At 42.9% G+C, this 25,281-nt stretch overlaps 1 protein-coding gene across 6 annotated transcripts in view; it reads left to right on the top strand.

The window, feature by feature from the left end:
• Positions 1–25,281, top strand: part of LOC121284934 (activin receptor type-1-like) — a 166,441-nt gene that overhangs the window by 34,189 nt on the left and 106,971 nt on the right. For 2 of the 6 annotated variants that reach the window (XM_041200871.1, XM_041200877.1), the window contains exon 1: positions 23,701–23,732. The exons of 3 other annotated variants lie outside the window; for them this stretch is intronic. In XM_041200871.1, coding sequence (XP_041056805.1) covers positions 23,716–23,732 — 17 coding nt within the window. In that variant the 5' untranslated portion in view covers positions 23,701–23,715. Of the gene's footprint in view, positions 1–23,700; positions 23,733–24,484; positions 24,514–25,281 lie in introns of those variants that run through there. One more of the 6 variants, XM_041200872.1, reaches the window with a different exon arrangement.

Raw genomic sequence — 25,281 nt, forward strand, 5'->3', positions numbered from 1 at the left:
GATTGATGCAGTGATATTAAACCACTAAAAATGAGGAATGAAACTGGACAGACCACTTGGCACCTAGGCACTTGTAGCAACTAAATTTGTTGTTCCTCCCTCCTGTCAATCAACCACTGTATGATGAGGTTGTGGAGGCTTTGATCAGGATAGCTCTGCCTCGGGGCGTAGCTTTCCGACAGTGAGATGGTGACAAACATGTAAACATGTGTCCTGAATAAAAGTTAAAGCTTTTTGCACCAAACCTGCTCCTCCTTCAAGTTATTACATCTGGCGACGAGACAAATCTGACTTCTGTTGCATACTTCACCCTGGTTTCTCGGCCCACGATCGCAGAGATCCCGGAGAGTGCAGGAAACACAGAGCAGAGAGAGTTGATGGCTGCAGACGGTTCTGAAATTTAACATAGTCAGGGCCTGCAGAATTCGAGAAAGGAGAAGAGTTCCTGCAGTGTTCTCTTTAAAAGAGGTCACAGACAAAGCAACCCAGCCGCAATTGCTAGTGAGCCGGCCGAGATCCCGAAAAGCGTGGAAAAATCGCAGAGCCAGAACCAACAAGCTGTTGACAGCCTGAAGTTTGAAAAAAACTGATCACTGTCTTAAAATGGTAACCGCATTTAAAGTGGTAAACACAAGAAAAAGGAAAACAGCCAGCACCTGCAGAGGCAAAAAAGACTTGCCAATCATGCCGTTGTTCAGGAGGATTGATCTGTATGATGCAGATGCAGAGGATTGGAGTCAGTATGTTGAGAGACTTGTTTCTATTTCATTGTGAAATTACTGAAGAAGGTGAACATAGAGCTATCCTGTTGAGTGTGTGGAAACAAAACATATCTTATCAGAAACCTGACTGCCCTGGAAGCAATGAGTACAATGGGCAGAATTTTCCCCCCGTTGGGAGGGAAGTTGAAGAGTGGGCGCGTGGGGGTGAGCCGCCAATTTAAGTGGGTGGGCCAATTAAGGCCCACCCAGCGTGACATCCGCACCTGTGTCGGTGGTGGTGAGGGGGGGGTGTGGGTGGGGGTGGTGGTGAGGAGAATCCCTATACCCGAGAGTGCGCTCTTTTGTGCATGAGTATGAAAGAGCTAAGTGCTGCCTCAGGGAGATCATCTCTACTGTTAAAAATGTTAAAAGTAGAGGAAAAAAAAACCTTGACATGTCCCCTCATATGACACTGTCACATGAGTTGGGACATGTCCATAACTTTTAAAAACACTTTAATTAAATTTTAAAAACTTACATGAAACCTCATCCCACCCGTGGATGAGGTTTCATGCTTTTTCTATTGCCCTGGCCTTAAGGTTGGACAGGCAGCTCCATTAATTACTTAAATGACTCTATCAATGGCCTCAATTGACAGGTCGGGGGGTGCACAGCTCAGTCTGCTGAACACCTGCCTACCTGAAAGTTTAAATAGGGCGTGGTGACGTCAGGAGCTCCGCCCAACGTCAGCGTGCGTCAATTTTACACGTCAGTGAGCGGGCCCTGCCCCCTGTCCTCCCACTCGCTGACGGGAAAATGAGTTAATGGGGCCTGTGAAGTCGCATTTTCAGTCAAAAGCGCATGTAATTATGCAGCGCTTCGAGTTCAACATGAGCGTTCATGCTCCAGGGGAATTTATTGTTACCTTTGTGGTGAACCTGAAACAGCTGACTGAGCACTGTGGGTTCGGGGATGCCTGGAATGATATGATGGGGACAGACATGTATGTGGGGTGCTTGACAACACCCTTTGCTTGCTAAATCGAATATTACTTTCAAACGCGCTCTGAAACTTTTCCTTGCTATGGAGATTGCTGCAAAAGATTCTCAAGATTTGCAGCACATAAACAATGGAGCAGTGCACCATGCTAGGCAGAAGCCTGCCACTGAACATAGCGCAAAAAGTGGCGTAGCAGATTTTCAGCGCGATTCCCTGTCTAACAAATGACAAGTCAGGAAGATTAATTGCTATCTGTTGACAAGGTACTCATAGATGTGGCGGGAATCATGCAGCAGATGTATGCAGAATTAGAGAGGCAGAGTGCAACTATTGCTACGAGTAGGGACACCTGGCTAAGCAGTGCAGAACAAAAAATAAACAGCAAAGCAGAGAACGGATCTGACACCGCAGAAACTGATGCTGCTGATACTCTGTATCATGTGACTGCCATTTTAAATTGGAGCCCTTGCAGTGACAGTGCAGGTGAATGGTAAACAACTGCAGATGCAGGTGGACACCGGCACGTCAGTTACTGTTGTTGGGGAGTATATGTTCAAATATCTCAGTGAAGGGAGTAAGCCATTGACATTGGGGTGCATGTCTGCCAAACTGAGAACCTAAACTGGAGAATGCCTTCATTCAAAGGCATTGCTGCTGTTCCAGTCTGCTATCAACAGCAGACAGCCTAGCTTCCTGTGATAGTTGTAGAGGGGAAGGTGCCAGCCTGTGGGTCAAGATTGGCTGCAGAAAATAAAACTAGACTGGCTGCAGAAAATAAAACTAGACTGGTCAGAAATATTCCATTTGAAGTCTGGTGGAATTCCAGACCTCTTGAAGAAACATGACACTGTTTCTCTAGATAAATCGGGAAAACTGAAGGGCATGCAAGCTAAAATACATGTCAATCCCCAAGCAACACCACGTTTCTTCAAGGCCAGATCAGTGCCTTACTCACAGAGAAAAGCAGAATTTATAGGTTGGAAAACCTGGGAATAATTCAGCCTGTCCAGTTTTCTGAGTGGGCTGCATCCATCGTCCCAGTTGCCAAGCAAGACCAAACTTTACATATATTCGGTGATTACAAACTGACAGCTAACAGAGCAGCAAAGTTAGACAAATATCCCATTCCCGAAATCAATGACTAGTATGCCAAGTTAGCAGGAGGCAAGTTATTCACAAAGTTAGACATGAGTCATGCCTATCAGCAGTTGGAATTGCACAGCACATCAAGAGAGAATGTGACAATCAATACTCAGGCCTCCAAGTAGTACATCCGGTTGTCTTTTGGAGTTTCCTCCGCGTGTGCCATTTTTCAGTGAACCATGGGGAGTATCTTGCAGGGACTTCCTTTGGTCGTGTGCTTAGATGACGTCCTCATCACTGGACCAGCTGAAGCTGAACGTTTAGCCAACCTAGAGGAAGTGCTGAAAAGATTCCTGGAAGCGGGTGTGCTTTTGAAGTTAGGAAAAATGCACATTCCAGGCATTTGAGGTAACCTTCCTGGACCACAGAGTGGATGCCATGGGGTTGAATCCTGTTGAAGACCAGGTCCAAGCCATTAAAGATGCACCATCACCCTGTAATGTGGCAGAGCTTAAATCATTCCTAGGGATGATAAATTATTACAGCCGTTTTTTTACCTAATCTGTCCACTGTGCTTGTACCACTCCACCTGTCGCTGAGGAAGAACCACTGCTGGTCATGGGGTTCACAGCAAGAAAAAGCTTTTGCAGCAGCCAAGAAACTGCTTCCATCATCATGTTTAATGGTATGTCATGGCCCAGCTAAAGAGCTAGTGCTGATATGTGATGCTCCTCCCTATGGCATAGGAGCCATATTGTTGCATAAAATGGAGGCTGGGTCAGAAAAGCCCATTGGCTGCATTTCAAGAGTACTCTCCCAGGCTGAAAGGGGCTACTCCCAGCTGGAGAAAGAAGGGCTGTCGGTTGTGTTTGGTGTCGACGTTTCACCAATATATCGACGACATTTTGCAATTGTGTTTGATTGTAAGCTGTTGACTGGTTTGTTCAGTGAAGACAAAGCTATTCCACCTATAGCTTCACTGAGAATCCAGCGTTGGGCCCTGATGCTATTGGTTTATGAGTACACATTCTTGTATCGCCCTGGCTCGCATATAGTCAATGCAGATGCACTCCATCATCTTCCGTTACCTCATAGTCCTGCTGACATGCCAGTTCCACAATAGTTAGTGTTTTTGCTAAATTTTTTGGATTCATTGCCTATATGTGCTAAACAGATCAAGAATTGAACAAGCAGAGATCCACTACTGTCAAAAGTCTTTACAAAGATGGGCAAGTACACTTGTGTCTGATGAACTGCATTCCTTTTATTCCAGAAGCACTGCACTGAGTTGCCAGAACGGAACCTTGCTGTGGGGTTCCAGAGTCGTGGTCCCTTCCCAGAGCAGTGAGTCACTCTGGGCAGAGCTCCACGGTGCACACCCAGGCACGCCGAGAATGAAGATGTTGGTGCATAGTTATGCTTGGTGGACAGGAATAGACAGTGGCATTGAGAATATGGTTAAATTCTGTTCCCTTTGTCAGCAACACCAGAAGCTACCTGTTTCAGCTCTTCACCCATGGGATTGGCCTGGTTGTCCTTGGGTCAGACTGCATATTGACTATGCAGGACTGTTTCTAGGCACCATGTTTCTGTTACTCATCAATAGACATCAAGCCACTTTGAATGTACACGAGGTAAAAGTGCCAACTTCAGCTGCAGCTATTGAGAAGCTGCATCATTCCTTTAGTATACATGGTTTGCCTGAGATTATTGTCTCCGACAATGGAACAGCTTTCTCCAGCGTCAAATTTCAGAGGTTCGCAGACCTGAATGGTATCCAACGCATAAGACTGATCCCTGGCATCCTTCATCAAATAGTCTTGCTGAAAGAACTGCCCAGACCTTTAAAGCTGGTATGAAAAAGTTGCCTGGAGGTACTCTGGCTTCTTGCCTTTCCAGATTTCTTCTGAGTTGCCAACAACACCACAGATGACTATGGGCTCCACGCCTTCAGAGCTGCTGATGAAGCGCCGCTTGTGCATGTGTTTGGATTTGGTGTTTCCCAATTTGGAGGGGAAGGTGAGAAAGAAACAAACTATTCAGAAACTGAACCACGACCTACACAGCAGTGCTCGTACGTTCAAAGTAGGCGACCTTGTGTATGTGCTTAACTTCAGAAGTGGACCATGCTGGACTCCAGGAGCCATCATTTCAGAGACTGGTTCATTATTTTTTCAAGTTCAAGTTGAGAACAGAAGTACGCAAACTTGTGGGTCATATTCGAGCAAGAGAAACATCCCAGCGAATGCAAGATCAACATGCGATTGATGTTCCACTGTGTTTGATCCCAACTGATGTTACTACTGGATAAGCCTGATCCCAGGTTGGAACCCAGCTTGATAGATCCTAACTTTTATTTTGTTTTTAGAAACGTGGAGAGTGGCAACTGAACAGAGTCACAGGAGTCAGCTGATGAACTTTTAACAAAAGAATAAAACATTTATTAAACAAGAAAAGATGAACTATATTACAATTCTCCTTCACCCACAACTATGCCTTTACAGATATATACAGATTTAAAAGTATAATTCAAGTTACAAAAGCTATCTTATACTCTTAATGTTCACAGTAACTACGCAGCCCATGTAAACCAATTGATATGCTGTGGTCAGACACACCACACACTGAACCCAAGTGACAGATGCCAGCCCTCAAACAGGTGCTATGAATCTCTAATCAGCTCTCCCCAGACACTTGTCACACCATGAGCCAACCAGTCTCACTGAACTCCCTCTTTCACATGAGGGTTTCCAATCTCCGCTCTCCAAGAACATGCTTTGGAATCTTCTCCCAAATCTCTTTCTCTTGGATGTCCATCCGCAAGGGTCCACTTCCAGGGTTTTGAACTCTCCTTCTGATGTTCCTCTCCCCTGGGTCACCAAGTGCATTCAAGCTTTCTTTCATGCACCCTCTTTTACTGGCTCAGCTATCAACAGTACATCACTGCTTCACATGCCCATAGAAAAGAGTTACAGACCATCAACCATCTCTTTGGACCTTCTGGCCTCTCAAGCCTATATCGCTTTGAATCTGCTTGCTGCAGCTTTTATTGCTTGGAGCCTTCCTCTGATCCTCACTCTTCACTTAACAGGACCTTTTTCCAGGTTCCTGTCCTTCCTTTGACTAGAAGGTCTTGGAACTTTCTCCTGTTGTGCTTCTCTGGATTTTGGGGACTTGCTATCTGTCCCTTCTCTGGCAGCTACTTTCAACTGAACTTGAAACTTTCACCAGTTGTGTGTGTGCGCGTGGCCTGCCTCCCTTGACCCCCCTGTTGCTTGGCAACAGCTCAGTTCTTTTTCTACTCTTGTGTTTGCTTTGACTCCTCAAGAGTCGTAAAACTCATTAGACATGCAGGTACAAACAGAGCTTTAGACCTGCTATCTCCCTCAAAAATGAAACTAAACCCCAGGTTTCACCTTTTAATCCACAGATAGGAATAAAGAATTTCTTTAAGTTTAATTAATATTTTTCTTCTAACACCCAAATACACATATAATTTACTTAAACTATCTCTATTTCCTGACAGCTGGAGTGTGATTGCCTTACAGCTGCTATTCCTGATACACCCAATGAGCTGCTGAATACAGAACCCCCCCAGTTCCAGTGATGCATCTTTTTTGCGCAGTTCAGGACCCCATTGTTCCTGTTCTGGAACCTCCCTTAGAGCTGCATTGCTCTGACCATCCCTGCAGAGCACCTCAGGGTCTTAATCTGTAGTCACAAATGTTTTGTTTATTTTAAGACATGATATTGTTGTTAACACAAGGAACTTAAGGGTGAGAGAATGTTGTAACTAGATTTGTTGTACTTCCTGTCAATCAACCACCATGTGACGCAGCTGCGGAGGCATCAACCAATAAGCTGCTTGTGCGGGCAATGCTTTGGGGTGTGGCTTTCCAACAGTGAGATGGTGACAAGCATGTAAGAACTCTACATGTGTCCTCAATAAAAGTTAAGCCTTTTTGCACCAAACCAGCTCCTCTCTTTTAGCACCAGAAAGAACAAAGGCAAACTCAGCCCTGTTGATGCTGCAAAGTCCTCCTTAATAACATCTGGGGTCTTGTGCCAAAATTGGGAGAACTGTCTCACAGCCTAGTCGAGCAACAGCCTGACAGTCATACTCACAGAATCATATCTTACACATAGTGCCCCAGATACCACCATCACCAACCCTGGTGCTGGCAGAGGTGGGGGAACAGTGGTATAAAATCAGGAGGGAGTCCTCAACATCGACTGCGGACCCCATGAAGCCTCATGGCATCAGGTCAAACAAGGAAGCCTCCTGCTGATTACCATGTACCACCCCTACCTCAGCTGACAAATCAGCGCTCCTTCATGTTGAACACCACTTGGAAGAAGCACAGAAGGGGGCAAAGGCGTAGAATGTGCTCTGGGTGGGGGACTTCAATGTCCATCACCAAGAATGGCTCAGTAGTATTAGCACAGAACGAGCTGGTTGTGTCCTAAAGGACATAGCTGCTAGACTGGGTCTTTGGCAGGTGATGAGGGAACCAACACTTGGGAAAAACATACATGACCTCATCATTACCAACCTGCCTGCCGCCAATGCATTTGTCCATGACATTATTGGTAGAAGTGATCATCGCATAGTCCTTGTGGAGACGAAGTCCTGCCTTCACATTGAAGATACCCTCCATCATGTTGTGTGGCACTACCACCATGCTAAATGGGATAGATTTTGAATAGATTTAGCAACTTGACTGGGCATCCATGAGGCTCTGTGGACCACTATCAGCAGAACTGTACTCATCCATAATCTGTAACCTTATGGCCTGGCATATCCTTCACTCTACCATTACCATCAAGCCAGGGGTCAACCCTGGTTCAATGAAGAGTGCAGGAGGGCAGGGCAGGTGCAGCACCAGGCACACCTAAAAATGACTGTCAACCTGGTGAAGCTATAGCACAGGACTACTCACGTGCCCAACAGCATAAGCAGCAAGTGGTAGACAGAGCTAAGTGATCCCACAACCAACAGATCAGATTTAAGTCCTGCCACATCCAGTCATGAATGGCGGTGGATCCCTGGAGGAGGAGGCTCCGCAAATATCCCCATCCTCAATGATGGAGGAGCCCAGCACATCAGTGCAAAAGATCAGGTTGAAGCATTCACATCAATATTCAGCCTGAACTGCCAAGTGGATGATCCATCTCAGCCTCCTACCGAGATGCCAGTCTTCCGCCAATTTGATTCACTCCACGTGATATCAAGAAACAGCTGAAGGCACTGGATATTGCAAAGACTATGGCCTCTGACAATATTCTGACAATAGTACTGAAGACTTGTTCTCTGGAACTTGCCACGCTCCTCTCCAAGCTGCTCCATTACAGCAGTAACATTGGCATCTCCCTGGCAATGTGGAAAATTGCCCAGGTATGTACACAAAAAGCAGGACAAATCCTACCCAACCAATTATGGCCCCATCAGTCTTCTCTCCATCAGCACCAAAGTGATAGAAAAGCTCATCAACAGCGCTATCAAGCAGCACTTGCTTAACAACAACCTGCTCACTGATACTCGGTTTGGGTTCTGCCAGGATCACTCTGCTCCTAACCTCATTACAGCCTTGGTTCAAACTTGGACAGAAGAGCTGAGCTCCCAAGGTGAGGTAAGAGTGACTGCCCTTGACGTCAATGCAGCATTTGACCAAGTGTGGCATCAAGGAGCCCTAGGAAAACTGGAGTCAATGAGATTCAGGGGGAAATCTCTCCTCATACATAGCACAAAGGAAGATGGTTGTTTTTGCTGGATGTCAATCATCTCAGTCCTAGGACATAACTGCATGAGTTCCTCAGGATAGTTTCCTAGGCCCAACCATTTTAAGCTACTTCATGAATGACCTTCCTTTCATCATAAGGTCAGAATTGGGATGTTCACTGATTTGTGTGATGTCCAGCACCGTTTGCAACTCCTCAAATACTGATGCATTCCATGTCCAAATGCAACAAGTCCTGGACAATATCCAAGCTTGGGCTGCTAAGTGGTAAGTCAGGCAGCTCCAACAACACTCAAGGCTTGACACCATCCAGGCAGCCGGTTTGATTGGCACTCCATCCACAAAGTGATTAGAAGAGATGCATTCCAAGAGGCCAGTATTGGAGAAGCAGGGATATCTGAGTTGTAAAGCTGGAGGAGGTTACAGAGGTTGAGGGCAGTTAGGATGAAAATAGGCAGTCGTGGTGATGGTGTGGTTGTGTGGCTGGAAACGCATCTGGGTTGAATACAACACCAAGGTTGCATTATTTATGTTTTAATTCTTTCTGTAGAACAAAGGTCAAAATTGGATGAAGGTGGGGAAGTAGGATGTTTTGGGAAAGTTTCCCAGGCCAAGAGTCAGAGGACTGGATTTCCTCTTGCTTCACAGAGAAAGAACATGCAGAAAGTAAAATAATTTAGGGCTATCCATTATTATTTTTTAAATAAAATAAAATCATGGTTAAGTTATAGCACAGGAGGATATCTGGCCCTGGTTTTTGTGCTAGCTCTTAGCTAGAGCAAATCAAAACCAAATTCCAGTGCCCTGCTCTCTTACCCAGTCCTCTTCCCATCATGCTACATTGTCCTCTGCTTCGAATGTTTACTCTGCACCTTTTTTTTAAGAAAAGGACAAATGTATCTGGTTCAACCATTTCTCCTCAAACTCAGTTACTACCTTAAGTTGATCATTCACTTGTCACTGACTCATAAACTAGAGGAATAGTCTTTCCCTATTCACTGGAACAAAACCCTTCTTGTAATTTTAAAAATCTCCATTGAATCTCCACTTGGTCTTTTGTGTTCTAGTTCAAACTGTCTTTATTTCTACTTCTTTGATGTGGAATGGCAAAGCAGTGCTAAGAATTCAAGCTGTTAAATCATAAGTAATTATCTCAAACTATTAACATTTTTTGGATAACCCCCTCACTATTAGTTGTTGCAATTCATTTTTTTAAAAGTCTGCAATATTCTCCTTTTCATTTCACCTAATTAAAGTTCTCAGGACATTGCTACTCCTTCAGCATGCAACCCAGGTGGTCATTTTTCAAATGAGCTTTGCTGAATGTCATTTTGGGTATCTGATTTGCGTAGGATGCCACAGGTTAACTTTGCCATCATCTGTTCATTAATGGATGGTCAGTCCAGATCTCAAAATGAGGGTGAGCTGGGAGTTGAGAAGAAATATGAGGCAGGGACATGCTGTTACCCTTAATTTTCTTAGCGAGACGAGATTACAGTTGCTTTGTTGTAGCTGGCCCAATGATGCTGAGAGCCATCTCTTCCATCGGATTCAAGAGATGCTGGCATCCTTGTCCCCTGCCAGTTCTCTCCTGCTTCCTCTTATTGTGTGCTGCCACTTCCTTCAAGAGGGAAGGCAGAATGCCAGTATTTGTGTAGTGCTGTATTTGTCTAATGTGCTTGCCATAACTATGTGGAGACAGAAGTAGGCGTGAGGCTGGCAGCTTTGGTTGGTGTGCGAGGGTGAAAAGAAGTATCTGGATGTTAGGTATGAGTCCTGTGTGCCAGAGTATTGCTGTGTGAGTGATGGGCCTGTGGTACACTGACCAGCATGAAATTTCGGTGATGTGGTGGGTAGATGTCATTTTCAAGATTTCGTCCCTGACATTGACCAGTCATGTCCAGTCATTAGAGTTCTTATGGCACTACTGCTAGGTCCTCTGGCCCAGTTGTCGGGAATTAACCTTCCTGTCTACCTGCACCCACTCTCTTGAGGATGTATCTGGAGAGCCCCCTGGAGTTATGGTGTTTCTTCTCTTGTCCACGTCCACTACTAATGTCTCCAGCATTGCATCGTCACCCTGGAACCCTGTCTCTGACCTGATGTTTCCATTTCTGTTTTTTTATTGCAGCAATATTATTTGGTACAGTTTCCTTTTAAGAGGGACAGGCTGCATTTAACAGCAGAAAGCTGTTAGCAAAATGTTGCTCAGCCCCTGCAGAGGCAACCAGCAACTTTTTAGACACTTGGCCCTATGCTACAATTATGGTAATAGACTGACAGCACCAAAGTTATGTGCTGCCCACCTCCAATATAACTGGAACAGACAGGCTGTGAAGTGTGACCTCTGTGCCTGAAAAACTGGATAAGTTAATTTTAGCCCTTGGCATTTACACTGCTTGACCACCTTATTTATCCCAGTCCTTGTTCAAAGACTCATTTTTAAAAAAAAAAATATGAATTCATCATCAGACTAAATCATGTAGAGTTAGAAATATCAAAGCTGTCTTGGGATACCAGTTTCCTGAAAATTGAATGAAAAGAATGTTGTTTGTTTCTAGTTTATCTGAAGATTCAGCATAAGATACTGCTGCTATCCTTTGATCTTTTTGTCTGCTGAGCTTGTTTTCTTTTTGCTGGAGTGTTATGCAGATCTGGGAGGGGGTGATGGTGGGGAAAGAGGTTTTTACAATCGAGTTCACTCATCAAAGAAAGCTCTAGAGAGCTTGGCAAGTAAAAGTAAATAATAGAACAAGGCTCTATGAGATAGAGAGCATAACTGAACGGGGACATAATTCCATATTAAAATATAGATGCCATCATGGGTAGAGAACAAAGCAAGAGGAAGAAAAATCTTTCTTGGGCTCCTGAGGTCTGCTGCCCTGGAAATGTTTCAAGTGGGTGATACAAGAATGCTCACATTCCTTTGTTTTAGACTCCTGCTGGCAGAATGTGTATTTGAGAAGAGGGCTGGAGTTTGTATTTTTTATTGATGGAACAGGGAAAGCTGTTGTGTTTAATTGTGCTTAAAATGAAATCTGATTCAGCTCAATATTCTGTGTACGTCAAAATGCTGTACTATAACTTAACTCCTCTCTAAAATGTGTTTAACTAGTCTTAATTTGAAATATTTCACTCTTATTGAAATTGTTGGGAGGGTGGTGGTGGTGGGGTGTGGGGAAAAGGCCCTGTTATCGTTTGATCTAATTGATGGATACTATTTTGCTTAAGCCAACTCACCAATAACCCCAGTTTTATAAATAAGCCAGTGACTTATGAAAACTAGCATAGCCCAAGTAATTTGCATGAAGTTAAACATCTGCTTCTGACAACTTTAGTTTTAAAATTGGAAACTAATGTATTAAACCTACGTACCCACAAACTCTCCCTCTCTCCTTAGCATTGTCTCCATCCCTCTCCCTGACAACTCTTGAGGCTGAATCACACTGTTAGTAACCTTGGCGTTAAACATGACCATAAGATGAGCTCCCTTCTCCATATCCACTCCAGCAACAAGACTGTCTGTTTACTTTCACGTCCATCACATCAGCTGCCTTTGCTCCTGCCTCGGGTGATCTACTAAAATCATCATCACGTTTTTTTTAAATCTTTTACACTTGATTATTCCAATGCTCTCCTTCACCTTTCATAAACTTGAGCTCATCCATAACTCAGCTGCTCATTACCCTAACTTGTACCAAGTCTTGTTCACCCATATCTCCTTCTGGCCTACATTCTGTTTTGTTGTATGGTTTAGGTCTAGACAGGGGTTTTGCGGATTATCTATTCTCCCAAGTATGCTGCTTGAGCCTGCGGTTTTTCAAAACTATTACTCTTTATTTATAGTAAGTATTTACACATTTGGACCTCTACGCAAGGTTGGAGCTTCTCCTTCTTCTAGATCTCCCTTTCTTCTCAGCCATGTGGTCTGACATCATTATTACATCAGCATTCTGTATGCTTCTGATGTTAACCCTTGACTCTGCATCTCCCCCTGCCCCTCCCCCCCCAAGTCTTTAACCCTATCATATTTGCATCCTTCTCCCCACCCCCAAGTCTAAGACTTCACAGGGTTAGCCTCTGAGGTGCCTTGACCAATCTCCCTGATCTCGTTCTGATCTCCTTTTGAGGTCAAGGATATTCCGTACTCTCCCTTCTGTTGGTGTGAGTGTTCTTATCCTGGACGGCTGTAGAGCTTGTAGTAAGTATTTCTTCTTCTTCAGGGTCTGAATAGTAAGCTCAAGTTTCTATTGGTTTTCTCTCCAAAGATACTAAGGCACAGTGGTTCCTCCTTATTATACCCTGGTCTGTCTCAATCCTGTATGGTCGGATTGCAGAGTTTTTTTCAATTATTGTGCCTGCCTTCTATTGGTCTCAGACCCGTGTTCTGTCTCCGGTCTTCAGCAATGGTAACTGCCGTGCTCTGTGACTGTGATTAAAGTTCTGAGCCTGGTTGCTTCTCTGTTCTCCCTCGCATTGTTTTACCTATTTGTGGTCATTCATGGTGATATTTGGTTTGAGTTTTGTTCTAGAGATGGAAGCTGTGTTCTCAATCTCCTACTCATTAATAACTTTGGAGAGAAACTATTTTGTAGTGGTGATGTTCAGTAACTCAAAAGAACTAGATTAAGGTCTTCATTTTTTTTCAACAAAGCTTTGATGGTTCATACCCCTTTCTCAGCTTCTCCATTTGCTTGAGGATAGTGAGGTGAACTAGTGAGGTGAACTGGTTACATGAACAAAGCCATATTCATTTACAAAATTGTAGAATAGTTCATTAGCAAATTGAAGTCCATTGTCAAACGCTATGATGTCCAGGATGCTATGTGTTGTACATATTCTCTTGGGGGATTGGATGACTGCTTCTGCTGTGGTACTATGCAATCTGTTTACTTCAATCCACTGTGAATAGTAATCAATGGCAATAAGGAAGGTTTACCCCTAAATTCAAATAAGTGAATTCTCAGATGCTCCCACGGCATGGGAATGTAGAAGTAATAATGGTTCTTTTTGTTCTCAGCTGTTTACAACACAAGTAAGACAGCTAGCTAGAAATCATTTCTCATATAAAGCCAGTAATGCCTAACCACCAGACTGCTATGCTTCCGTACATTTCACTATTCCTAGATGACCTCGGTGAAGTCTTTGAAGAATATCATGCTGAAGTGCTCTCAGTATGGCTATTCTGTCATTGAAAACCAGTAAATCATCAATGACCATGAGGTGCTGGCAGTGTCCAAAGAACTGCCGTAGTATCGGATTAGTGGGATCATCGTCTGGCCATTCTTCCAGATGATATTCTTGGGCTTGGAGTCATTCTTCATCTCATTGCTAGGCTTGTTTTATTTTTGTAATTTTTTGTAGTAGCTAGTAAGTGCTGAGCAATTAAGAATATATAAGCTTCAACCCCCTCGATGAAGTGTAAATCCTATTGCTTGGTTCCTTCTGATGGTACTTATAACAGTGTGTCATTCAATATTTTGATACTTCTCTTGCACATACTCTGATGATTATATCTCTTCGAACTTGATCTGAACTGCTGGATTCTGGGTGACATCTTTGCAATTTCTTTCAAGTTTGAATGTTGACTGGTGGCTTATGATCTGTTTCAATTTTGAAATGCAATTCCATAACATAGTCTGAAGCTTTTTTGCATGCCCATGTTGCTGCCAGTGCTGCTGCTTCTATTGTGGCGTATCGTTCTGTTTCTGTTAGTGACATAGAGGCATAGTAAAAACAGAATTACCTGGAAAAACCCAGCAGGTCTGGCAGCATCGGCGGAGAAGAAAAGAGTTGACGTTTCGAGTCCTCATGACCCTTCGACAGAACTTGCGTTCGAGTCCAAGAAAGAGTTGAAATATAAGCTGGTTTAAGGTGTGTGTGTGGGGGGCGGAGAGATAGAGAGACAAAGAGGTGGAGGGGGGGGTGGGGGTGTGTGGTTGTAGGGACAAACAAGCAGTGATAGAAGCAGATCATCAAAAGATGTCAACGACAATAGTACAATAGAACACATAGGTGTTAAAATTAAAGTTGGTGATATTATCTAAACGAATGTGCTAATTAAGAATGGATGGTAGGGCACTCAAGGTATAGCTCTAGTGGGGTTTTTTTTTTATATAATGAAAATAGGTGGGTATATATAAAAAAAAACCCCACTAGAGCTATACCTTGAGTGCCCTACCATCCATTCTTAATTAGCACATTCGTTAAGATAATATCACCAACTTTAATTTTAACACCTATGTGTTCTATTGTACTATTGTCGTTGACATCTTTTGATGATCTGCTTCTATCACTGCTTGTTTGTCCCTACAACCACACCCCCCCCCCCTCCACCTCTTTGTCTCTCTATCTCTCCGCCCCCCACACACACACCTTAAACCAGCTTATATTTCAACTCTTTCTTGGACTCGAACGCAAGTTCTGTCGAAGGGTCATGAGGACTCGAAACGTCAACTCTTTTCTTCTCCGCCGATGCTGCCAGACCTGCTGAGTTTTTCCAGGTAATTCTGTTTTTGTTTTGGATTTCCAGCATCCGCAGATTTTTTGTTTTTATAGAGGCATAGTAGACTGGTTTATGCTTGCCATCTCTCTGCACTTGAAATAAAACTGTGCCTCCCCCCAGACCTTTAGATGATGCATCTGCTGCTACTATGCTTGGAAATTTTGGGTCATAATGTGCCACAATTTCGGACAAGATTAAAAGTTGTTTAATTCTTTCAAAAGCATTTTGCTGGTCTACATTCAAGCACCACTGTTGACCCTGTCTCAACAGCTGTTTCAAGGGCTAATTGACCTCTGCTAAATTTAATAGGAACTTGCCCACTTGGTTGACCATCCCAAGGAATCTTTGAAGCTCAGTTATGTTTCTAGGTTGTGGAAATTCTCTGATTACTCTCGATTTTTTTGTGGATCAACTGTGATTCTAGTGGCGTGTACTATGTGACCTAGAAACCTGATCATAGGTATGGTGAACTCACATTTTTCATTCAATGTCAGGCCTGCATCCCATAAGACACTCAGGACTGCTCTGACTCTGTGATCCTGCTCTTCTCTTGTGGAGCCACATTTGTCATCCATATGGCATAATATTCCTTCTAAGCTTTCTAGAGTGTGAGATGTCGTTCTCTGGAAAATTTCAGGAGTGGACCTTATTCCAAAGGGCAATCTATTGAAACAATAATGACCAAATGCCATTATAAACGTGGTCCACAAGCTGGATCCTTTGTCCAGAGGCAACTGTCAAAATCCACTGTTCATATCCAAATTGGTAAATAGAGTACTCTTGGCTAGTTTGACAAGGTTCTCATCCACTGAGTCTGTCAGGTGGATCTCACATTCCACTGATTTGTTTAGTTGAATTAAATCCATGCAGATTCTTATAGAGCCATTTGGCTTTGGGCTGTAACCATTCTTGAACACTATTTTGTTGGTATGGTGGGTGACTGGTGAGATAACCCCTTGACTTTGTCCAAGAGTACTCGGTGTAAAGAGGCAAACTGATTTAGCATCAGCTCATAGGGTGATATGGTGCTCAGCCTTTAGCTTCCCTAGCCCCATAAACAATTTTGGAAATTCAATTCAAAATGTACTGCTGTAGTTCTCATCAGCAACTTTGTCCACTTTCTAGATTAATTTCAGTTTTAGGCATGCCTTTCTGCTTGGTAGAGACCACTTTTGATTTTGAATGATACAGAGAAACTCAAGGATTTCTTGGTCTTTATATTTCAGTTTTGCCATGATTTGGCCTTTCACTTTTAAAGTTATCCCCCAGGACCCTGCAATTTGATAGATGAGGGCTGCAGTGTAATCTGTTTGAGCCATTTGACTTCATTTGATAAAACAGAAGCCCTTGCTTCTGTGTCTAGTTTAAACTTTGTGGGATTCCCATCCACTTCGAGTATGATACTCCAATACTTGTTTTCAGTATCATTTACCTCCCCCAGGGAGGCTAGTTCCTTGGGATGAGGTTCTTTCGCTTCTTGTATGTAGCTTTGTTTTAACATTTTCTCCCTCCTTTTTACAGGTTGTCAGCATTTTTTAACGACAAACAATTTTGAAATGATCTATGTTGCCACAGTTGTGGCACTCTGATCCCCCAGTGGACATTCTTCTCACTTGCGTGGTTTGTTCCCACCACACTGAAGGCAGACATTTCAAAATGATGGCTGGTATGCTTTTCCCGATTTTGGCAGGCTTAGGCTTTGGCGCGCTTTCTCTTTCTTATGGCCTATAAACAGAACTCACTTGATTTTTCTCCATGGGACTGCTCCTTCCCCATGAAAAAATGCCTGATTCTGTTCCCTGACTTTTGTTTGTCTCACAATCTGCTCTGTTTTCACTAGTGTTTAAATGCATCCTTGTCTGTAAGAGATCCGATAATGCTTTGACTAGGACCCCAACTACTCTTCTGTTGTGAATCAGCTTATCCTTTAAGATTCCATAATTGCTCGGGGCACCATCTGACAGGATCCACCATCTCCTTTTCCCGCAGGGCCTCTAGGACATATGTACTGACCACTGCCTGATGGACTTGTGGTCAGGGGTGTTTCTCTGCATATGTTTTTCCACAAGGGACAGGTGGTATAGCATGGTCTAACTACTTGGAGAATTTGTGGCAGTGTGCCCTGACCCATGCTTCGCAACACTGAGAACAGGTGGAACCTCAGCAAGTAGTGACACTTGGTGTTTGCATACCGAGGGTCTATGCAGAGTTGATGCAGCCACATACAAAGGTGGCCACCAGGATGAGGGTGTAGCAAGGACTTGCGATGTTGTGCAAGATTTTTCCCCCTTTATCTGGAGGTTTGTACATTGTGTCTCTGCGAACATGGTCCATTTTCAACCTCCAGATAAAGTGGAAGATGGCTCGGGTGATTGCTACAGTGTAGGAATGAGGAATGGTCAGACCTGAGCCACGTACAGCAACACTGAGAGTGCCTCACACCTGATGACCAGGATTTGCCCGCAATGGAGAGGGAGCGTCGCTTTCACGTGCCCAGTTTTTTTTCACCATGTCTACTCACTCCTTCCGGTTTCCAACGCATGCCCTGGTCCCCCCGAATCAGATCCCCAGCACATTAAGGCAGTCTGACCTGAAGTAAAGGGGACAAAGGATCGATCAGCCATTCATGGGATGTGGGCGTCGCTGGCTAGGCTAGCATTTATTGCCTTGTTCAGAGGGCATTTAAGAGTCAACCACATTGCTTGTGGGTCTGGGTCACATATAGGCCAGACCAGGTAAGGACAGCAGATTTCCTTCCCTAAAGGGTGTTAGTGAAACAAATGGGCTTTTACAACAATCGACAATGGTTTCATGTCATCATTAGACTTTTAATTCCAGATTTTTATTTAATTCAAATTCCACCATCTGCCTTGGTGGGATTCTGGATCTCTGGATTCTAGTCCAGCGACAATACCCCTACGCCATCGCCTCCCCCTGCCATTTTGGTCATCTGAACTGATCTCTCCTTGATGTCAATTTTTTTTATGTTGATGTTCCTGTGAAGTGCCTTGGTACATTTTAGTACTTTAAAATAGCCATATAAATGCAAGTTGTTGTTGTTGTATAAAGCTGTTAAGCTGCAGTTGCCTAAATGACTAGAAAAAGACGCAGAAAAGAAGGAAAAGTGGGAGGAGAAAGCATGAATTGAACAAGAAGAAAAGATGTGCATGATGTGTTTATGTTTTAAGATGAGTTTAGAAAATCTTATGGAAAGGATAAACTGCAAAAGTTGGAAATATAAGGCAGATCAATCAACAATTTTTTAAGAAGCAATTTGTATTTTCTCATTACAACTGATGACTGCTATATATTTCCAACATTTTATTTTTATTTCCTGGTGCAAAATGGACAATGGTGAATCAGTGACATTTTTGACTTCATCAAACAAAAGAAAATCGTATGAAGTGCCAATGGGCTGTAGATTTGCTGCTGCTATCCGACCCAAGATGGATTTAACCACCCCACCACCACCCCCGCCCCAACCTCAGTATTTTCAGTGGCCTAGTACTGCTTTCAGGTTATCATAGAATGGTTACAACACAGGTGGCCATTTGGCCCATCTTGTCTCTTCTTGCCCTCTGAGGAAGCAATTCACCAAGTGCCACTTCATTGCCTTTGCCTGCAGCCCTGCAAACTTTTCAGATAATCATCCAATTCCCTTTTGAATGCCTCAATTGATCCTGCCTCCACCACACTTTCAGGCAGTGAAATCCAAATCATAACCACTTGCTGTGTGAAAAAGTTTCTCCTCATGTCACCATTGCTTCTTTTGCTGATTGTCTTAAATCTGTGCCCTTTAGTTCTTGATCTTTCCACCAATGGTAACAGATTCTTCCTATCTGTTCAATTCCAGACCCCTCATGGTTTAGGATACTTCTATCAAATCTCCTCTCAACCTTCCCCAACGCAAACAGTCCCAACTTTTTCAATCTTTCCAAGCAACTGAAATTCTTCATCCCTGGAATCACTTTCGTGATTCTTTTCTGCACCTTCTGTAATGCCTTCACATCCATTCTAAAGTGTGGAGCCCAAAACTGGACACACTACTCCATTTGAGACCGAACCAGTGTTTTATACATGTTTGTCAAAATGTATTTGCTTTTGTACTCTATGCTCCTATTTATAAAAACCAGGATCCTGTAAGCTTTGTTAACCACTTTCTCACCCTGTGCTGCCACCTTTAATAGTTTATGCACACAATTGCCAAGTCCCCCTTTAAAAGATAAAGGCAAAATACTGCAGATGCTGGAAATCTGAAACAAAAGCAAAAAATGCTGGAAAACTCAGCAGGTCTGACAGCATCTGTGGAGAGAAAGACAGAGTTAATGTTTTGAGTCCGTATGAGCTTAGTTGATTTTCTAGGCAGGTTTTCATTATGTCCATGACTCACCCAAATCTAATTTCTCTCTGACTTCCTGCTGTTTCATTGGAGTTTTCAAGTATTCTAACTATTGTGTATTTTGCCACTGTCCATAATAGACTGGTTCACTATTGGCAATGCTTCTGTGAAAGAAATTCCCCATTTGCAGTCGAGTTCTAATGTGCACTTCAGTTTAATAGTATGGTTATAGGCAAGCTGTAATGCAGTACAACTTGACCCCAATCTATGATTCGTCTTTCTGAAATGTTGGACAGTTTGCCAAGGCCACACCCGTTGGTTTTCAGAACAAGACTGTTAAAGTGCAGTTTGAACATAGCTAAGAAAATCCATGCGCTGTTTTTAGTGGGTCTGATCTCATTGAGACTCAATGCTAAATGTGTTGGGAAGTTTAATTGGAGCTGACTCAGAGCAGCTCCAAAGTTTTTTTTTGCACATGAAGGCCATGTTCTACCATTTAATTCTTTCCTGGTAGGCAATATAGTTTTTGTTTTCTGTTTGAATTGTAAGTAGCTGCAAATCTAGTGACTTTTTTATAGCTGCATTACAGTGAAACTGGAGTTGAAATTTTGCTACTATTTGTGCAAGTATTCACTGTAATTGGAGTAGCTACATTTTTATTTATCTTTAACGGAAGAGCCAAAACAAGTACAGGATTAACTTCTAGACAGAAAAGCATTGAAGAAGCGTAATGCAATTCAAGTTTAGATTGCCAGTTCACAATAAAAGTATCTAGTTTAAACATTTTACAATATAGAAAGTTAGATTAATCAAATTAACATATTTTCTTTAAAGAGACATCTAAAGAAGAAAAGATACAAATTATTAAAATCACAGTTTTATCTAATTTTTGTCCATGATAAAAACTTATTTCTAATCTGATTATTCAGATTTGTAGTTAAGGCTAGCTTGATCTCAAGTTTTGAAAGGAATTATAATTTGTATTACTTCCCAACATTTATGACTGTAAGCATGAAGACAATCTTAAATTATGGAGCAAAATATTAATGTTTCACGCTGTATCTCGATCTGAAAATATAAATTAGTTGAAACAGGTAGCTGCTATAATGTGTTTCAGGAAATCTTCATACTTTATAATTCATGACTTTTGATGCATTTATATTGTAACTGATCATGCTGTCTGCCCTCCATGAAATTATTTCTGTGGCTGAATTAGAAGCAGACTGACAAACTTGCTTAGTTGCATGCAAAGAGAAATAGAGATAGAGGAAGCAAGAGACATTCTTTACGTGAAAAACAGTCATCACCTCAGCAGAAAGCAGCAGAGTGGGGAAATTGTTGGTTTTATAGTGGAGAACAGAATTAACCTCATCTGCCTGTGATGCACCTAAATTTGTCCTAACTTTGACCGTCCCATAGTTGGCTTTATCTGAAGTTGACCTGAATATGTAGTAACATCATAGCACATATGTTTGTGCTCTAGGTTTCCAGCTAACCCAATTTCCAACTGCCTGAATAAACAGGGCTTTAAACACTCTTAAACAAATAAAAGCTTCTTGCCAAATACCAAGTACATGGAAGAGGACAAATCAATGATTTATTCAGCTGTCTGATTCAGCACATTGGGCATCACAGCCAAATCCAATCTTAAGTCACTTGGTTCCCATAGAGGCCACTGCATAGTGATCTTAAGCAGGAAGCATGGCCACATTTCCTAACCTGAACGCCAGTTAACTGAAACAAAAACAGAATTACCTGGAAAAACTCAGCAGGTCTGGCAGCATCCGATGCTGCCAGACCTGCTGAGTTTTTCCAGGTAATTCTTTTTTTTGTTTTGGATTTCCAGCATCCGCAGTTTTTTTGTTTTTATCGCCAGTTAACTGAGGCTACTTGTAGTGTTCATGCTGCTGCTTTCACTGAGATCAGCTAAACTTGGCCTTTGTAAGGGAATAAACTTGGTACAGTATTTGCTTAGTGTAAATAGATGAGTGACCCATGCATTAAATTCTGGAGCCTACCTTGAAAAGCATTTTGTCTTGTTTTTTTCTGTGCACAATTGTCTATTAACTCCAGCAGAATTCACCCTTGATAAATGTAAATGGACTGAGTTCTCATTTCAAGCAAGCTATCAAATACTTTCATAATTTGTCTTCATTTCTACCCTCCACTCCAGCCAAAAAAAGGCCTGATTACATGTACAATTTTCTTTTTACTTACCTCTCCAATTGGTTCATTGCCATATCCGGACCCTGCCTTAAGCAGCTGGGGCTATTATTTCCAGTGGCACATTTGAAATTCCAATAAAATCAGATTGTAAACTTAAATCATTTGTCCTGCAAAAACAAAGGTTATGGGACATCTACCATAAAATTTAAAACTTCCAGGAAATCCATTGTAAATGCAGATGCTCGTTATTCTGTTCCTAAATTTTCCAAACTTGTACTACATTTTCCCTGGGTTGTATTGTTAGATCTGTACACTGAGTCTGGGTATGCCTTCTGCAGGATCATCTTTTACACATCTATTGCCCACCCCAAATCCCTTGTAGTCTAAAAGAGTGTTATTGTGCCATAGGTGTGTATTAGATACCAATGAGAGTGTGTGTTTGTGTAGATTGTTTTGAAATTGCAGCTTACGCCCAAGAGCATTGCAGACAGCAAAGGCTATGGGCCATGGAGAACACTCTGGTTGTGGTGCTAAAGACTTGAGTGAGAGAACTGAGGATTTTTGCTGGTGATTGCAGTGTTTAGTACCATTTGCAACTCCTCAGATACCAAACTAGTTCATGCTCGCATGCACAAAGATGTGAACAACATTCACTCCTTAGCAGATAAGTGGCAAGAAACATTCATGCCAAACAAGTGCCAGGCAATTAACATCTCCAATGAGAGCGAATCTAACCACCTCCCCCTAACATTCAATGGCATCACCATCACTGAATCCCCCACCATCAACATCCTGGAGGGCCACCATTGACTACAAACTTAATTGGACCCACCACATAAATACATTTGCCGGAAGAATGGGTCAGAGGCTGGGCATTCTGTGGCGAGTAACTCACCTCCTGACTCCCAAAGCCTGACCACCATCGACAAGGCACGAGTCAAGATTGTGATGGAATACTCTCTGCTTGCCTGGTTGGGTACAGCACCAACATTCAAGAAGCTCAACACCATCCAGAACAAAGCAGTCACCTTGATTGGCACCCCATCCATGATCCTAAACAGTCAGTCTCTCCATTGCTGGCACACAGTAGCAGCAGTGTGTGCCATCTAATAAAGATGCATTGCAGTAACTTGCCAAGGCTTCTTTGACCACCATTTCTGAAACCCATGACCTCTATCACCTAGAAGGACAGGGCAATAGACACATGGGAGCACCATCACCTGCAAGTTTCCCCTACATAGCCATCCTGGCTTGGAAATATCCTGCGTTCCTTCATCATCGTTAGGTCAAAATCCTGGAACTTCCTCCCTCCCCAACAGCATCATTGTACGTTCACCACAGAGACTGTAGTGGTTAAAGCACAATTGGGCTTGGACAATAAATGCTGGCTTTCCAGCAATGCCCACATCCCATAATGAACAAAATGAAATTCTAAGACTGGGTAAAGGGGGAAGGGGTGAAATAAGCTAGAAAATTAAACTCAAGTTCTGTCGAAGGGTCATGAGGACTCAAAACGTCAACTCTTTTCTTCTCCGCCGATGCTGCCAGACCTGCTGAGTTTTTCCAGGTAATTCTGTTTGTGTTTTGGATTTCCAGCATCTGCAGTTTTTTTGTTTTTATTATTATTATTATAGAAAATTAAACTTCTCTTCGTGAACAGAACCTACTTTTCTTAAATGATCTTCAGGTCTCTAGATCTTAGATTTGTTTTATTTCCTTCTGTTCTCTTTTAGCTTTTCCACACTTTGCATACTTGCTTCTAACCCAAAGGTTTAAGAGATAAAATTAGCTTGTTTGGTCCATATCCTTTTGTGAGATAATGTAGTCTAATTCCACTCTTCTGCTAGCTTCCCAGTTCCCTTAATTCCATCTTCTTCAAGCAACTATCCAGTTCCTTTTGAAAAGAATTTTATGGACTTCGCTTCAACGATCAAATAAAGTTTCACATTCTAACCACTTTGTGTGTAATAACTACACTCCAGGCTCCTAGATCTCCCAAGTCTCTCATCTGTATTTTTGTATACCAGGTAGGCCTTTTAAGCACCCTAAACCAGTATGTCTGCGTGCTTGCATTGTGACATTAAAAAAATACACAATGTGAATTGAGAACTTTTTAAACTGGTATCTTATGTCTCTACTCTCTAGGCATAAATGTTTTCTGAATTGGTCAATAATAGGCCTTAAATGGAGCAGATGCACAGGTTAGTTTATCAATGTGGGAGAGTGACAGACAAGGCAAGTTAATTTTTTTTCAAAACCTGTATCCTTTAATTCTGGCCTCTTGAGCAAACCGATTTTAATCACCTGACATTTGGTGACTGCATCTTCAGCTGTCTGGGCCCTAAGCTCTGGAATATCTTAATACACCTCTCCACCTCTCTTTCCTCCTTAAGACGCACCTTAAAACCTACCTCTTTGACTAAGCTTTTGCTCATCTGCCCACATATTTCCTTCTATGGCTCCATGTCATACTTTATTATGGTCCTGTTAAGTGCCTGGGATGTTTTATTTTTGAATTATTTAATCACAGGATGTGGGTGTCACTGGCTAGGCCAGCATTTGTTGCCCATCCCTAATTGTCCTTGAGAAGGTGGTGGTGAGCCACCGCCTTGAACTGCTGCAGTCCATGTCTTGTAGGTTAGGACCTACAAGAGGGGAGTGCAGATGATGCTGTATAAAACATTGGGCCCTGGGGGCTAAGTGGGGGGCCTGGGCCCAGTGTTTTAAATTGAGTTTCTCATTGTCCTTTAGACAAGCTTTAGACCTGAAAGACTGGCTTAAAAAAAAATTGCAACTGTCTGTCAGTGTGATAAGTCCGAAAGCCAGCCTTTCTGGTCAGCTTCACTGATAGTTGCTGCGCTGCTGCTTCCGACCTTCGGGCAGTTTTGTGATTCTAATATTTTTGTTTGAAAAGCCTGCCAGAAAAGCCCGCCCAAAGGTCAGCAGCAGCAGCACAGCAACAGTGTTCATGGTTGAAAAATGGTAAGTGAAATCTCTAAATATTTTAGAGCATTTGGATGGTAAAGGAGGGAAGGTATGGGGGAAGAGAGGAGTGGGTAAAGGGGAGAGGTTTTGGCAGGGGTGGCTTGGGAACGACGGGTGTGAGGGAGGTTTGGGGAGTGGGATGGAGTGGGGGTGTTACTTTTTAAGGTTTAGTACCAGGACAAACAAGGCATGGAAATACATAATGAATGGTAGGACCTTGGGAAGTACCGAGGATAAGAGGGACCTTGGTGTACATGTCCACCGGTCCCTTAATGTAGTGGGATAGGTAGATAAGGTGGTTAAGAAGGCATATGGGATACTCGCCTTTATTAGCCAAGGCATAGAATATAAGAACAGGGAGGTTATGCTGGAACTGTATAAAATGCTGGTTAGGCCACAGCTGGAGTATTGCGTGCAGTTCTGGAATCTGCATTATAGGAAGGATGTGATTGCACTAGAGAGACTGCAGAGGAGATTTACCAGGATGTTGCCTGGGCTGGAGAGTTTTAGTTATGAGGAGAGATTGGATAGACTGGGGTTATTTTCCCTGGAGCAGAGGAGATGAAGGGTATAAAATTATGAGGGGCATAGATAGAGTAGACAGGAAGGAACTTTTCCCCTTGGTGGAGGAATCAATAACCATGGGGCATAGAGTTAAGGTAAGGGGCAGGAGGTTTAGGGGGAAGTGAGGAAGAATTTTTTCCCCCAGAGGCTGGTGGGAATCTGGAACTCACTGCCTGAAAGGGTGGTAGAGGCAGAGACCCT

This window comes from Carcharodon carcharias, chromosome 12 (assembly GCF_017639515.1).
Source record: "Carcharodon carcharias isolate sCarCar2 chromosome 12, sCarCar2.pri, whole genome shotgun sequence".
Lineage (NCBI taxonomy): Eukaryota > Metazoa > Chordata > Chondrichthyes > Lamniformes > Lamnidae > Carcharodon > Carcharodon carcharias.